Source organism: Bubalus kerabau, chromosome 1 (genome assembly GCF_029407905.1).
Source record: "Bubalus kerabau isolate K-KA32 ecotype Philippines breed swamp buffalo chromosome 1, PCC_UOA_SB_1v2, whole genome shotgun sequence".
Lineage (NCBI taxonomy): Eukaryota > Metazoa > Chordata > Mammalia > Artiodactyla > Bovidae > Bubalus > Bubalus kerabau.
The window spans coordinates 81,982,379-81,998,752 of record NC_073624.1 but is presented as its reverse complement, the minus strand read 5'-3'; the positions used below and the strand labels follow the sequence as shown (position 1 = coordinate 81,998,752).

At 35.4% G+C, this 16,374-nt stretch overlaps 1 protein-coding gene across 3 annotated transcripts in view; it reads right to left on the bottom strand.

The window, feature by feature from the left end:
* Positions 1–665: 665 nt before the first annotated feature.
* The window catches only part of LRRK2 (leucine rich repeat kinase 2), a 206,443-nt gene continuing 190,734 nt past the window's right edge, over positions 666–16,374 (bottom strand). For all 3 annotated transcript variants that reach the window (XM_055580817.1, XM_055580809.1, XM_055580824.1), the window contains 4 exons: positions 7,017–7,169; positions 5,603–5,815; positions 3,695–3,762; positions 666–2,849 (listed from right to left, as the gene is read on the bottom strand). In XM_055580817.1, coding sequence (XP_055436792.1) covers positions 2,728–2,849; positions 3,695–3,762; positions 5,603–5,815; positions 7,017–7,169 — 556 coding nt within the window. In that variant the 3' untranslated portion in view covers positions 666–2,727. The remainder of the gene's footprint in view (positions 2,850–3,694; positions 3,763–5,602; positions 5,816–7,016; positions 7,170–16,374) is intronic.

Below are 16,374 nucleotides of genomic sequence, written 5' to 3'. Positions count from 1 at the left end.
CATGAGGTTGCTAAGAGTCGGGTACGACTGAAGCGATTTAGCAGCAGCAGCAGGACATAAAAAGCAAACCCAGTAAGCAGCAATGAAACTGACAAAAAGGCCATCTCTTTTGCTACCTCTGCACTCTTTCATCAATATATGTCTTACTGTCTTGATGAAAAATAGCTAAATAGTTCACACATAATCAATAATGCTTGCCAGAATTAGATTTATAGGGGCTCCCTTTTCTTTACATCTAAAACTCCCATGTAAAAGTATATTTTTAATTACGGTAAATACTTATGTTTTGATAATGGTTAGTAGTGTTTTTAGTGTTCCAATTAGAAGAAAAAAAATTAATGACTTTTTTTTTTAATAAATTGGTCTTATTTTTTGTATAGTACTCAAGTGAAAAATTCTTAAAATTTCTACGAGAATTTGAAAATAGAATATATTATGCCCACTGGGTTATATCCTGAAATTATATCCTGGATTATATCCTGAGATTATATCCTGGGTTATATCCTGACAACTGATTGTACTATAGGAAACTAACTAAATCTCTAGGAGAAAACTTCAGTTAGCAACTCCTATAGTGGAATGTAACAAACACAGATTAGTACAAAGTTTAGATGGATTACAGACTTACATGTGAAAAACAAAACAAAGTTTTAAAATTCACAAATGTGCTTTTAAAATGTTTATTACTTCATTTAAATACAATGTTCATTTTGTATTTCTTCATAATTGTCTTTTGGAAAAACTGGCATGTAAATACAAAATAACAATGAGAAATATCACAGGAGCAAATAGTTCCATTATTTCTGACTTTTTTTTTTTTAACTACACAACAAATAAAACATAGATGCTTTTGAAAATGGAGAATCAGGGTTAAGAATACATAAATTACCATTAACATAAATTTAAAGGCTTCATATAATAAAATTCTCAGTTTTGAGTCTATTAAATAGACTAGTTATCTATTATAGGCTTCCCTGGTGGTTCAGATGATAAAGAATCTGCCTGCAATGCAGGAGACCCAGGTTCAATCCCTGGGTTTGGAAAATCCCCTGTAGAAGGGAATGGCAACCCATTCCAGTATTCTTGCCTGGAGAATCCCATGTACAGAGGAGTTTGGTAGGCTTCAGTCCACGGAGTTGCAAAGAGTCAGACACGACTAAGCAACTAACACTTTCACTTCACTTTCATCCTATCACAGGGAATAGTTTGAAATAAGAAATTTTGGCCAGGGCCAACAGATTTACGCCATTCCCCCCCCCCACCCCCAATGTCTTTTAAAGCAGAAATGACACTTAAATGGTTACCTAGGTACTTGACCCTGACACTCCTATTATGAAGGGAAGTGAAGTGAAGTGAAAGTTGCTCAGTCGTGTCCAACTCTTTGCAACCCAATGGATTATAAGGTCCATGGAATTCTCCACGCCACAATACTGGGGTGGGTAGCCTTTTCCTTTTCCAGAGGATTTTCCCAACCCAGGGATCGAACCCAGGACTCCTGCATTGCAGGCAGATTCTCTACTAGCTGAGCCACAAGGGAAGCCCAAGAATACTGGAGTGGGTAGCCTATCCCTTCTCCAGCAGATATTCCTGACCTAGGAATAGAACTGGGGTCCCCTGCATTGCTGGCAGATTCATTACCAACTGAGCTATCAAGGAAGCCCAACACTCCAACTATAAGAATTTATTTAAACAGTTCAAGTATAATTTAGAAGAATAGGTTAACAGGTACCCATCATAGCTAAAGCTCCTTTCTGTTTCAGCAAACTGGAATGTTACATTCTTATCCCCATGGTCTTGGTGGGAGTTGTAGAATTCTATAATTCTGAAAATAGTTTCTATTTTGACTGATGTAGAATTTGCAGGTCACAAATTAAGGAAAAAGATGAGTACTAATATTTGGAGTGAAGAAGACTGGGAACAAGTAGTCAATGGTGTGGTTTAGCACTTAAAATCAAAATTAAAATATAACAATATCACTTGAAGGACTGAACATTTTATTTACACCAATTATAAAACTTTATGATTTCATATTTGAAGACAGAGTTGCAATATAGGAAAGAGAAAGCTACATCTTTCTTGGATAGGAGGATTTTGACAACATGTTAGTTTCTTATCAGCACATTTTATGGCATTTTGTTTTAGATAAAGTGAAGTTGTATGAGATGCATTGTTTACATCAGCAACAAAAATAACTCATGTTCCAGCAAAGGGCTTCATTAGTGCAAATTCAATGTCTATTTACAAGTATATATGATAACTGCATTTTAAAGCAATCTAAGAAGGAATGTATTAAGCTTTTCTAATATTTTTATTCCACTTCACAGAATATATAGATGGTAATCCAGCAATAGACCTGTCTTAATCACAGAATGCAAAATAAACATAACCTTCATTATGAGTAACAAAACAAAAAATTATCCACTTTGTAAATTTCAGTATGAGTACTACAATCAAGTACTTTTTAGATTTCCTTTTATTACTTAATCCATAAACTTAATTAGGATATATAAGAAATATTACATTTAAAATAGTTCTTTAAAATATATTTTCACTGGTAACAATTTTGTACATTTTTACAAAATAAAATCTATAAACATTCCTTCATATACACATTAGCAAACAGCAAGTAGTGGAAATTATTCTTTTATACATAAACATTTTTAAAAGATATTTACAAGAGAAGATAACCACTTTTCTATCCAAAGATAAAGATTTCCAATATCCCTCTTATTCAACAGATGTTCTTCTCATTTTTTCAGCTAATTCTTTTCTTACTTCAATATGTTTTTCTAAATTTTGCACTTCATGTGGAAGATTGATGTCCCAAACAGACAAGCAAGACTGTATCTCTAGAAAATTAAAAAACAAATCATGTTACAAAGATCTGCCATGAAACATTTTTACCTTTTGTTAATTTATATTTAGCTGTTGGACCAATGTGTATGTGTGTATATATTTATGTGTGTGTGTGTGTGTGTATGTGCTCAGTCATGACTGACTCTGTGGCCCCATGAACTGTAGCCTTCCAGGCTCCTCTGTCCGTGGAATTTTCCAGGCAAGACTACTGGAGCAAGTTGCCATGCCCTCCTCCAGGTCATCTTCCCGAACCAGGGATCGAACCTGGATCTCTTAATTCTCCTGCATTGGCATCTAGGTTCTTTACCATTAGTGCCACCTGGGACTACACACACACACACACACAATATACACATATGCATATAAAAGTAACATACTAAATTATTACCATTTATAAGAAATTATATTTGGAAAGTGTTTTAAAATACATTATAGAACTAACTACTAAATTTTAACAATGGACCTTTAGTAACATAAAACTTCATTTTCTGAAAGAATAAAGCTTTTTCAAACACTTTTCAAAATCAGACTATGATTTGGATAATACGGAGTAGATAAGATCTAAGGAAAAATACCCATGTTGGGTTTGAGCTAGTTCTCATTTAATAGTGGTTGCTAGCTCTACTTCACCAGAAAAATATATTACACTGCTAAATCACTAAAACTTAATTTTGAAGATTTATTTCTAAATTATTTGAACTATAAAGAAGCTATCAATTAAAAATGCCTAAAGTTGTATGCATATGTAATATTTACCTAAATGTATAAAAACATAATATGTTATAATTATTCATGTCATTGCAGTCTGCTTGGAACACAGTATCCTATTAAACATTACCTTTTTGGTGTTGTGTACCTTCAGCACTTTTCCGGTTATACCCCAAAACCAGCATGACATTTTTAAGGCTTCCTTTATTAAAAAATAAAAGAGTTCTGTTAAAACTATATAATAAGTTGGACTTTAAAGAGTACAACAGTTCATATTTTAAGACACAAAAACCTTGGAAATTAACTTACAATTCCACTACTTAAGAGATCCCTCAACTGAGTTTGAACAAAAAATACTCTGCAAGGTGATGAACGAAAAATACTCTGCAAGGTGACCAGTACGTTTTAAAGTTAGAAAATTTGATTTACTTTCTTGTTATGATTCTTATTGTGTGAATCTGAGAAAATAGCTTAAACTCTCTGCAAAATAGGCTCAATATTTATATATCACTCCTCCAATAAAAGCTATATATCAAAGAGATAGTGTAAGTTCCTTTTACAGGAATGTATTAAAGAGAGACAAATGGAGTTTTATGGTCTAGTGATGAGATTAGTTACTAAACAGTAACTAAGTTAACTATGCAAAATGAAACAGCACACACAAAACTTTGAGGTAGGATGAAGCATGTATTTAAGAGGGGCTGAACTTTCTTCTAGAGCAGAAAGAGCAAAGAAGAATACGGCAAAGACAAGGGCGAGAGAACGGAGGTGAAGCTAGATCATGCCATATATTGTATATTATGCTTAAATTATTTAAAAAATCAATTAAACCCATTGAAATTGCCCTTTAATGTCAGTAATGAACAACCATTTGAACACCAAGTACATACAAATTAAAGGATACAACAACCTTGGTGAGTAAGACTAGAGAGACAACCCCCCATACACCTACTACTTTGCTTGCATGGACAAGTGTCCTGGCAGTCGTTAGTCACTAGGAGCCCCTAATTCTAACTTTCATGCAACTCTGACACCTATTCATGGAAAATTTGTGAGACTGAAGAGAAACATTGATCTGTCCTTAATACATTCCTGTAAAAGGAGTTTACTGTTGTCTTCATCCTGTTCCAACATTTTTATTATTCATTTGCTAAAGTTACATCCGTTGATGTTGTTTAGTAGCTAGGCCATGTCCGACTCTTTTGTGACCCCACGGATGGTAGCCCACCAGGCTCCTCTGTCCATGGGATCTCCCAAACAACAATACTGGAGTGGGTTGCCATGGTCTCCGCCAGGGAGTCTTCCTGACCCAGAGATCAAATTCACGTCTGCATTACAGGTGGATTTTTTTTTGCTGTGGAGCCACCAGGGAAGCCCCAAAGTTACATAAACTCTAGTTTTATAGAACTTAACCCCATTTTTGTGATCAACTCTGTATAAATACTAAGTCTATTCCCTAAAGCAAATAACTAGTCAAAATAAGAGTTAAGTGTGAGCATCATGTACTATCATGATTTCTTCATAGTTGAGTAGAAAAGTAGGAACAACAGAAAACATAAAGTAAATAAAACATAATGATTTCCCAATATTTGTATGTAGATTATGAAGTATATATTGCTATAAGAATATACACTGGTAGCAATATATACTGTACAAAAATATAAATTTATTTACAGAAAGAAAAACTAAATGGTATTCTTAACAAGGGTAGAAAGTTTAAGATCAAAATAATCATCTGCTTAAATTTCTTTGTCGAAAAGTTAAAAATACTTAACATTATATATCTTTAGCCTTAATTATAAAGAAAAAAGAGAAAGAGAAAGTAAGACCTAAATTTGGTGTTCACTTGCAATACCTGCTTCTCTTATGGGACTAAAAACATCTACTCACTTCATGCTTATAAGGCCCCTATTCAAAATATATCTTGCAAAATTTCACTATGAATTTCTGAGACACTTCATACAATGTTGGGAAGTGAAGAAAAAACATACTCTTATAGTCTTAAGAGAATATGAAAAAAGATTTAAAGGAAGTAAACTTGCCTAACTGTGCAGTCATCATGACTCTAACAGAATCACAAAAGTTGTGAATTATACGTATAATCCGACGAGTTGAAAGATCAAGGAGTAAGATATGGCCTCCTCCAGTTCCTATCCAGAGAGCAGTGTTCTTCTGGAGGCAGAGAGTCTTCACTCTCCCAGAATAACACATTTTGTGTTTCAATTCCTTGCTTACTCTGACCAGTTCCTCCCTAAACCATAAAGAAAGCATGCATTAATCCTTTTTGTTCAAAAATAAAGAGATAAAATAAATGTGACTATACATACAGACACACACACACATAAATATATATACAACATTTTGGATTATGAATGCATGATAAGATTCATTACATATCATTAAAATTATATGAAACTAATTTTGCTAAATATAGAATGTCAAAGAGCCACATTTTGCTACTTAAAGCATAAATTATCAAAGATAAGACAACAATTGCCTCTTAACTTCAAGAAACTCTGAAATAAATAAGATGGTATAATTTTTATATATAACAAACCTATGCAATGCAGCAAAAAATGAAAAGTATCTGTTCAATATAAAGAAAAAAAGCATTACTTTCAACATTTTTTCATGAAGTTTAAAAGTTATAAAAGAAAATAAAAACTATAATCATTTACATGTAAAATATATGAATCCAAATCACTGAATTTTTTCCTGAGCTAATGAATAATTCATGACAAAAATGAGGTATCCAGAAGTAAAAAATTCCAATAATTTTAGAACTCCAGGAAAGGACTAGGCAGAACTGTCAGGTCTTCCAAACAGAAATCTCCTCACCATCCAGAGAAAAACTAAAGTGTTAGTAAACTTTGAAATCTCAATTTACAGATATGGTATATAATCAAAATGTTCTCTAGAAGATAAAAAAAAAATTCTATACAATAAAACCAAAATAAAACTATACAGTAGCTAGCAAATAAGACTGGTGATGGTCCTGGATGCCAGAGGCAGCACACAAGGTGTGCGGGTGATGTGAAGTCTCCTACACACTTGAGCCTGGTCAGTCTAGCACATTTTCCACCCATATTTTATATTGTTTTGTGACTTTTTCTTTGTAATACCTTGAAGAAACCATGTCTATTATGATTCTATTTTTTTCCAAAGATGAAATTTGCTGGATACCAACAGATGGTGCCAAAAATTATTAATGATTTTGTTTCTGAATTTTTTAACATTTATCTATTTAGAAGTATAAAGGAAGAAAAATAAGCCATAATTTCTCCCTCTGTGAAATCTGAAGTGTAAGGACAGTTCTTACAGGCATGAAATAAAGAACCAATGACACTGTACCTACATTCAACAACACAGGGCACACTTAAAAATTTGTTAAGCAGATAGGCCCCATAGTACTCTTTCCACAATAAAAGAAATTAAAGAAAATATTAATTTACTTTAAAAAGTGCACACAATCTATTAGTTCACAGAGTTTTTCAGTCTTCTTATCCCACACTTCCACAAATGGGCTATTTTTCTTAGCAACATAAAGAGCCGTGTCTACTACCACTGCTATGATGTTGGAATCACAGAAAGATGCATAGGAAAATCTAGAGGGAAAGAAAAGAAAGTCATTTAATTTTTTTTTATTATTTTAAAATGTAATACAACTTCATATTAGCTCTTAATGCATATAAAGGATTAACACTATTTTGAAAAAGAAACAATTATTTCATATTATCCCCTAACCATTCTGAACAGAATACTTTGATACTTCACCTACTTCTGGTTACTTCATATTTCTTCCTTGATAATAAAATTTAAATTTGCTTCCTATTTTACTTCCTATTTTATTAATTTCAGTTTTATCTGGTTATTTATAGAATATTATATTATCTGAATATGTAAAGTATCTTGGTTTCTAAGAAAATCATCATAATATCTGTAACTTAAGAATACTGCAAAAAAATCCACATTGTCAAGAATGACTGGGATATTAAGGGTCACCCATTTACACTTAAAATCATAAGACCTTTAAATCCACCTTAGTGGCAGTCTTCAAATATTAAAATATATCTGCCTCAACACAAGCCAGTCAAGGTATGGGGGAAAAAATCCACACCATCATCCAAATATTAGAAAGCAAATTGTCATTTTTCTTTCCCCTTTGAAAATAAAGGAAAATGACAGACATTTTTAAACATCTACCTTCCAACCTAGTATATTTGGCATTTCACAAACAGATTGGCAACCAAAGGCCCCATCTGCATGGCAAACTCCAAGTTGTACTTCAAGGCTTAATTTAAATGTCAGCTCCTCTCAAATTCTTCCCTGACTTACTGAAACAGACCAGTCATTCCTTTTTCCATAACTGATGCATTAAATATAAAATATTAATCTATAATGATATTACAGATATTATTAAATATAAAATCATATTCATTAGTATGTCCTGACACTACCCTGTCTCTTTACCATGGTATCTGCTTAATGGGAGAGAGATATTAGACAATGGGTGACAACTTCTGAGAAGTGTCTGTGATATTTCCAAGTGTCTGTGAAACTGGGTCCTAATCTCTTTTTGAAAATGAATATCTTTGAGAGGCTAATATTTATGGCCATTCTATCTAGTAAAGCACCTATATTCCAAATCTTAAAGGGAATTTTAGGGGGCTAATTGATATCATGACCTCATAACATTCTATGTAAAATACAAGAATGCGGGGAGGGCGGTGCTTTTCTTCTTATATCTTCAGGCCTGTTTAAGTTGGTTAAAAGTGGAAATTACAGAATAAGAATGTGCATGTGTGCTAAACTGCTTCACTCATGTCTGACTCTGCAACCTTATAAACTATAGCCCGCCTGGCTCCTCTGTCCTTGGGATTCTCCAGGCAAGAATACTGGAGTGGGTTGCCATTTCCTTCTCCAGGGGATCTTCCCAACCCAGCAATCAAACCCGTGTCTCTTACATCTCCTACACTGGGAGGCAGGTCCTTTGCCACTACCGCCACCTGGGAAGCCCAAGTGAGAATACGTTTAACCAAATATTTACCACATGCTAGGAAACAAATCTCTGGAAAAAAAACAACAACAACAGAAAATCCTCATGCATGAGAACTTACCATATATAGCAGTGTATCTGAACTCTGACCACACTTTAGAATCACTTGAGAGTCAAACATAAATACAAACATGGGGGACCCGCCCCAGTCTTAACTCATCTGCTTTAATTGCTTTGAGGTAGGTCCTGGGCATCAGATTATTTTTAGCTACCTAGTGGCTTCTAATGTGCAGCCAATTAAGCAGTATGTCTAGTGGTATTGAGAAAATTATTTTTAAAAGTACATTTATAAACTTTTGTGACAGCTATTGTGAGGGGAAATAACAAATACAATGGAAGAAAAAAAATCTAAGGCACCTAATCGCCACAGGTGGGATCACAGACAGCCACCCAGAAGTGACTCTTAGACTAAACAGACAAGAGGCATAGTAATCATCCAGAAAAACAAAGAACCATATGTAAAGGCTAGAGTGAAAGTGAGCATGCTGTCTTCAAAACTGAGACAAATTCATTTTGGCTAAGGCACAGAGGGTAAGCAGGTTGCAAAATATGAATCTACAGAGATGAGCAAGGACTAAATCATGAAAGTCTGATAACTCATCTCAAGGAACTTGGACTTCATGCAAAGGACATTGGAATATCACTGATCACTTCTCAGCAGGAGAGTGGCATCAGCTTGATTTGCATTGTAGAACAATCCCTCTGCCTGAATGTTGGGAATGGATTGAAGGGAAGACAATCAGAGGTTTGAGAACTCGCTGCTATTGTTAAAATGGCCAGGCCTTTGATGGTAGATGGCAGCTTGGCCCATGGTAGCAGCAATCAAACAGTAAGAAGTATACGTATTTGAGAGTCAAGAAGAGCATCAACTGGATAAAGAGTTAGAAACAGAAGAATCAAGGATTTTTCCCAAGTTTCAGTCTTGGGCAATTAGATGGATGTTGAAAAACTAGGATATGCCCTGAGATAAAGATTTCTCACTTAAAGCTAATAATAACCATGGTAATTATCTAACATTTATTGAGAGCTTACCAAGTGCTGGATCTCATATCAAGTTCTTTATATTACTTTTTATTCTTTAGTTTTTCAAGTATCTCTTTGAGACAGGGTACATTACCACCCTCAGGTTAGAGAGGACTGAAGATTTGAAAAGAGCTTGCCAAGTTCACATAACCAATACATGACAAAGCCAGATATGAACAATCTATGCTCTCATCCAAACCCTACACTGCTTCTCACCGAGGAATATGATGAATAAGAACCAACTGCAATGCTTTCGTTAAAACACAATTTGAAAAACTGAAACAACAAATTGGAACAAGGTTTATATTTTATTTTATTCTACTTGAAATTGGTATAACTTTTCTTTTGAGGAAATGTCTGCATAATTATCAACTCTAGAGAGGACTTAATTCCTAAGGTTCATTTCCTACAATCAATAGTTAAAATTATCCACAGGGAAAGTGTGCAAGATAAGTGGAGGAGAAGACCCTGAGTCGACCTCTTCTCATAGGCACACCATCACAACTATTTGAAAAACAATCATAGATTAAAAAAAGACTAGAACCTACCAGAAAAGATCTTCTACAACCAAAGATACAAAGAAGAAATCAAATTGAGAGAGGTGATATAGTCCAATCCAATACCCCCAGGTAGGCGCTTCACAAACGGGAGAACAGTTACAACTGCAGAAGCACTCCCAAAGGAGTAAGAAGTTCAAACCCCACTTCAAACTCTCCAACCCAGAAGCCCTGCACCAGGAAGATGAGCCCCCAGAGCATTTGGTATTGAATGACAGTGGGGCTTGCTTTCGGGAGTCCCAGAGGGCTGGGGAAAACAGAGAATTCACACTTAAAAGACACACACCACACAGTCTGGACTAGAAGGCAGAAGCTGGGTTAGGAGGCAACTGCAGCTCACCCAGGGGACACACACATCGGCAGGCCAACACAAGCTTCAAGAAACCAGAGGCCACAACAGCCAGATATTTCAGGAACAAGTCCCACCCACCAACAACATGTTCTGGGACTCCTTAGCCCTGAAACAAGAATCCAGGACTTGGTTCTGCCTTCCAGTAAGCCACACTAGCTCCTGGTTTTATCCATTGATGGGCAGGCAATAGCCCCTGGGTCTCCTGGACCCTGACTCCACCCACCAGTAACCCAGCAAAAGTCCAGGGCTCCCCAAGTTCCACAATCAGATGCCTGATAACCCAGTACCACAAACCAGAGGTCATCTCAGCCTCCATACAAGGCAAGATTGAGCAACCAAATGGACCAGAGGCCGACCAAGTTTAGCAGACTGCTCACATAGTCAGTCAGCTGCAACAGAAAGACCCTTGCAGCCCTCATGGGGGAACCTGTAGAGAATATGGCACTGGTAATGAGAGGGGAATACACTGCTGAGAACAAAAGATGTCTCCTGCAAAAGGCCAGTTCTTCAAAGTCAGAAAACATAACCAACCTACCAGATAAGCTAATATAAAAAAGCAATTTAGGCAAAATTAAGTGACAGAGGAACATGTTTCAAATGAAGAAACAAGATAAAACTCTAGAAGAAGAGCTAAGTAAAGTTGAGTTAGGCAATCAACCTGAGAAAGAGTTCAGAGTTCAGTTCAGTCGCTCAGTTGTGTCCAACTCTTTGCAATCCCATGAGTTAGGCAATCAACCTGATAAAGAGTTCAGAGTAGTGATCATAAAAATGATCAAAGAACTCAAGAGAACTGATGCACAGAGCAAGACATTAGAAGTTTTAACAAAAAAAAAAAAAAAAAAAAGAAGTTTTAACAAAGATTTATAAAATACAAACAACCAAACAGAGATAAAGAATATAAGTGAAATTTAAAATGTACTAGAAGAAATCAATAGTAGATTAAATGATACAGATGAATGAATCAATAACCTGGAAGAAACAGTCGTGGAAATCAATGATGCTTAACAGAAAAAAAAATAATAATGAAAGACATGAGGACAATTTAAGAGACTTCTGGGACAACATCAAGCCCAATAATATTCACTATAAAGTGAATAAGGGTCCAAGAAGAAGAAGAGAGACAGAAAGAAAGAAGCTGAGAGCATAATAGAAGTTATAACAGATGAAAAATTCCCTAACCTGGGAAAGGAAATATATAAATTCAGAAAGCAGAGTTCCATAGAGGATTAACTCAAAAACAAACATACCAAGACACAGTATTTATTTATTTAATTAAAATTATTTAATTAAAATAAAAAATAAAGATATAGAGATAATATTACAATAAAAGAGAAAAACAACAAATAACATACAAAGGAATTCCCATAACGTTATCAGCTTATTTTTCAGCAGAAACTCTGCAGGCCAGAAGGAAGTGGTATGATATATTTAAAATGATGAAAGGGAAAAACTTAAAAACCAAGAATACTCTATCCAGCAAAGCTCTCATTCAGATTTGATGGAGAAATCAAAAATTTCACAGACAAGCAAAAGCTAAAAAAGTTCAGCACAACCAAACCAGCCTCACAAGAAATGTTAAAGTAACTCTCTAAGTGATAAAGGAAGGGCCACAAGAAAATTGAAAATTATAAATTGAAAAACTTCATCAGTAAGGGCAAACTGGTACTAAAGATAGGAAAGCATCCACACACAGAGGTAGTAGTAAGGGTAAAAGACAAAAATAGTAAATTCATGTATATCCACAATAAGAAGTTAAGAGACATGCAAAGAAATTATATGTAAAATATGGTATCAAAAAAATCATAATTGTGAGGGGAGGAGAGTACAAATGCAAGGTTGATAAAATGTATTTGAAATTAAGAGATCAGCAACTTAAAACAGTTAAAGACTCTGCCTGCTATGCAGGAGACCTGGGCTTGATCCCTGGGTCGGGAACATCCCTTGGAGAAGGGAATGGTTACCCACTCCAGTATTCTCGCCTGGAAAATTCAATGGTCAGAGGAGCCTAGCAGGCTACACCATGGGTTGAAAAGAGTCAGACACAACTGAGAGATTCTCACTTGTATTTTTTTCCATATATATTTCCACATGTAAAACCCACAGTAGTGATAAGCCAAAAGTCTATAATAGATACAAACAAAAGAAAAAGGAATTTAAAACAGCACTCAAGATATTTATCGAAATACAAGAGAAAAGAACAAAAGAAGAAAGGAACAAAATGCACCTACAAAAATAAACACAACATATTTAACAAAATGGCAAAAAGAACATACATATGAATAAGTATTTTAAATGTAAATTGGACTAAATGTTTTAATCAAAGACAGAGTGGTAAAATGGATACAGAAACAAGATTTGTATATCTGCAGCCTACAAAGACCCAATTCATATATAAAACTGACTGAAAGCTCAGGGACAGAAAAAGGTATTCCATGCAAATGGAAATTTAAAAAGAGCTGGGCAGTGATACTTACATCAGAAAAATAGATTTCAAAACAAAGACTTTTACAGGAAACAAAGAAGGACATTACATAATGATCAAGGGATCATTCAAAAAAGATATAACAATTGTTAAAATATATTCACCCAACATAGAAAAACCTAAATATATAAACCAAATATTAACAGAAATAAAGGGAGAAATCAACAGTAATACAGTAATAGTTGAGGACATTAATGCACTACTTACATCAATGGACAGATCATCCATACAGAAAATCAATAAGGAAATATTGGCCTTAAATAACAAATCATACCAGATGAATTTTACATATATATAAACTGAAGCACATTCTATTCAAAAGCATTTGAATGCACATTCTTTTCAAGTACACATGTAACATACTCTTGGATAGGTCACATGCTAGGCCAAAACATAAGCCTCAGTAAATTTAGAAAATTCAGTTCAGTTCAGTTCAGTCACTCAGTCGTGTCTGACTCTTTGCAAACCCATGAACTTCAGCACACCAGGCTTCTCTGTCCATCACCAACTCCCGGAGCCTACACAAATTCATGTCCATTGAGTCGGTGATGCCATCCAGCCATCTCATCCTCTTCCATCCCCCTCTCCTCCTGCCCCCAATCCCTCCCAGCATCAGAGTCTTTTCCAATGAGTCAACTCTTCACATGAGGTGGAAAAGTATTGGAGTTTCAGCTTTAGCATTATTTCTTCCAAAGAAATAATGGGCTGATCTCCTTCAGAATGGACTGGTTGGATCTCCTTGCAGTCCAAGGGACTCTCAAGAGTCTTCTCCAACACCACAGTTCAAAAGCATCAATTCTTCGGCACTCAGCTTTCTTTATAGTCCAACTCTCACATCCATACATGACCACTGGAAAAACCATAGCCTTGACTAGCTGGATCTTTGTTGGCAAAGTAATGTCTCTGCTTTTTAATATGCTGGTTAGGTTGGTCATAACTTTCCTTCCAAGGAATAACTGTCTTTTAATTTCATGGCTGCAATCACCATCTGCAGTGATTTTAGAGCCCCCAAAAATAAATTCTGACACCGCTTCCACTGTTTTCCTGTCTATTTCCCATGAAGTGATGGGACCAGATGCCATGATCTTCATTTTCTGAATGTTGAGCTTTAAGCCAATTTTTTCACTCTCCGCTTTCACTTTCATCAAGAGGCTTTTTAGTTCCTCTTCAATTTCTGCCATAAAGGTGGTGTCATCTGCATATCTGAGGTTATTGATATTTCTCCCGGCAATCTTGATTCTAGCTTGTGCTTCTTCCAGCCCAGCGTTTCTCATGATGTACTCTGCATATAAGTTAAATAAGATACTACACATAGAAAATCCTAAAGACACTGTCAGAAAACTAGTAGAGCTCATTAATGAATTCAATAAAATTGCAGGATACAGAAATCTGTTGCATTTCCATACACTAACAACAAACAATCAGAAAGAGAAATTAAGGAAACAATTCCATTAGCAACTGCATCAAAAAGAATAAAGTAACAAGGAAAAAACCTACCTGACCTGCCTCTTGAGAAAACTATATGCAGGTCAGGAAGCAACAGTTAGAACTGGACATGGAACAACAGACTGGTTCCAAATAGGAAAAGGAGTATGTCAAGGCTGTATATTGTCACTCTGCTTATTTAACTTATATGCAAAGTACATCATGAGAAATGCTGGGCTGGAAGAAGCACAAGCTGGAATCATGATTGCCAGGAGAAATATCAATAACCTCAGATATGCAGACGACACCACCCATATGGCAGAAAGTGAAGAAGAACTAAAGAGCCTCTTGATGTCAGTGAAAGAGAGTGAAAAAGTTGGCTTAAAGCTCAACATTCAGAAAACTAAGATCATGGCATCTGGTCCCATCACTTCCTGGCAAATGGAAGGGGAAAAAATAGAAACAGTGACAGGTTTCACTTAGGCTCCAAAATTACTGCAGATGGTGACTGCAGCCATGAAATTAAAAGACGCTTACTCCTTGGAAGGCAAGTTATGACCAACCTAGTAGCATATTAAAAAGCAGAGACATTACTTTGCCAACAAAGGTCCAGCTAGTCAAGGCTATGGTTTTTCCAGTGGTCAAGTATGGATGTGAGAGTTGGACTGTGAAGAAAGCTGAGCGCCGAAGAATTGATGCTTTTGAACTGTGGTGTTGGAGAAGACTCTTGAGAGTCCCTTGAACTGCAAGGAGATCCAACCAGTCCATTCTAAAGGAGATCAGTCCTGGGTGTTCATTGGAAGGACTGATGTTGAAGCTGAAACTCTAATACTTTGCCACCTCATGCGAAGATTTGACTTATTTGAAAAGACTTTGATGCTGGGAGGGATTGGGGGCAGGAAGAGAATGGGATGACATGGGGTCGCAAAGAGTCGGACACGACTGAGCGACTGAACTGAACTGAACTGAGGAGACAAAAGACCTGTACTCAGAAAACTGAAAGACTGATGAAAGAAACAAGATGACAGAAACCAATGGAAAGATATACCATGCTCATGGACTGGAAGAATTAATAATGTCAAAATGACTATACTACCCAAAGGCAATCTATATATTCAGTGAAGTCCCTACTAAAACACCAACGGAATTTTTCACAGAACATAAAATTTGTATGGGAACACAAAAGATTTAAATAGTCAAAACAATCTTGAGAAAGAATGTAACTGGAGGAATCACAGGCTCTGACTTCAGACTAGATTACAAAGCTATGGTAATCAAAATATATGGAATTGGCACAAAAAAGACACACATATCAATGAAATACAAGAGACCAGAAATAAACCCACTTACTTATGTTCAATTAATCTACAACAAAGAAGGGAAGAATAAGAATGTACAATAGAGCAAAGACAGTCTCTTTAATAAATGGTGCTGGAAGAAACAGACAGGTATATGGAAAAGAATGAAACATAGAAGAGTCTCTAACAACACATACAAAAATAAACTCAAAATGGATTAAAGACTCGAATGCAAGACTCGATATCATAAAACTCCCAGAAGGAAACATAGGTTGAACACTTCTTTAACATAAATTACAGCAATAAATTTTGGGGTGGGGGGGTCTGTCTACTAAAGCAAAGAAAATAATAGCAAAAATAAATGGGAGGAGCTAAGTACACTTAAAAACTTTTGCACAGTGAAGGAAACCATCAACAAAATGAAAACAACCTACTGAATAGAAGAAAATATTTGCAAATGATGTGATTGATAAGGTGTTAATATCCAAAATATACAAATAGCTCCTATAAATCAACATTAAAAATACAAAACAAAATTAATAAAAGGACAGAGACCCATAGGCATTTTTCCAAAGAAGACATACAGATGATCTATAGGCACATGAAAAGATGCTTAC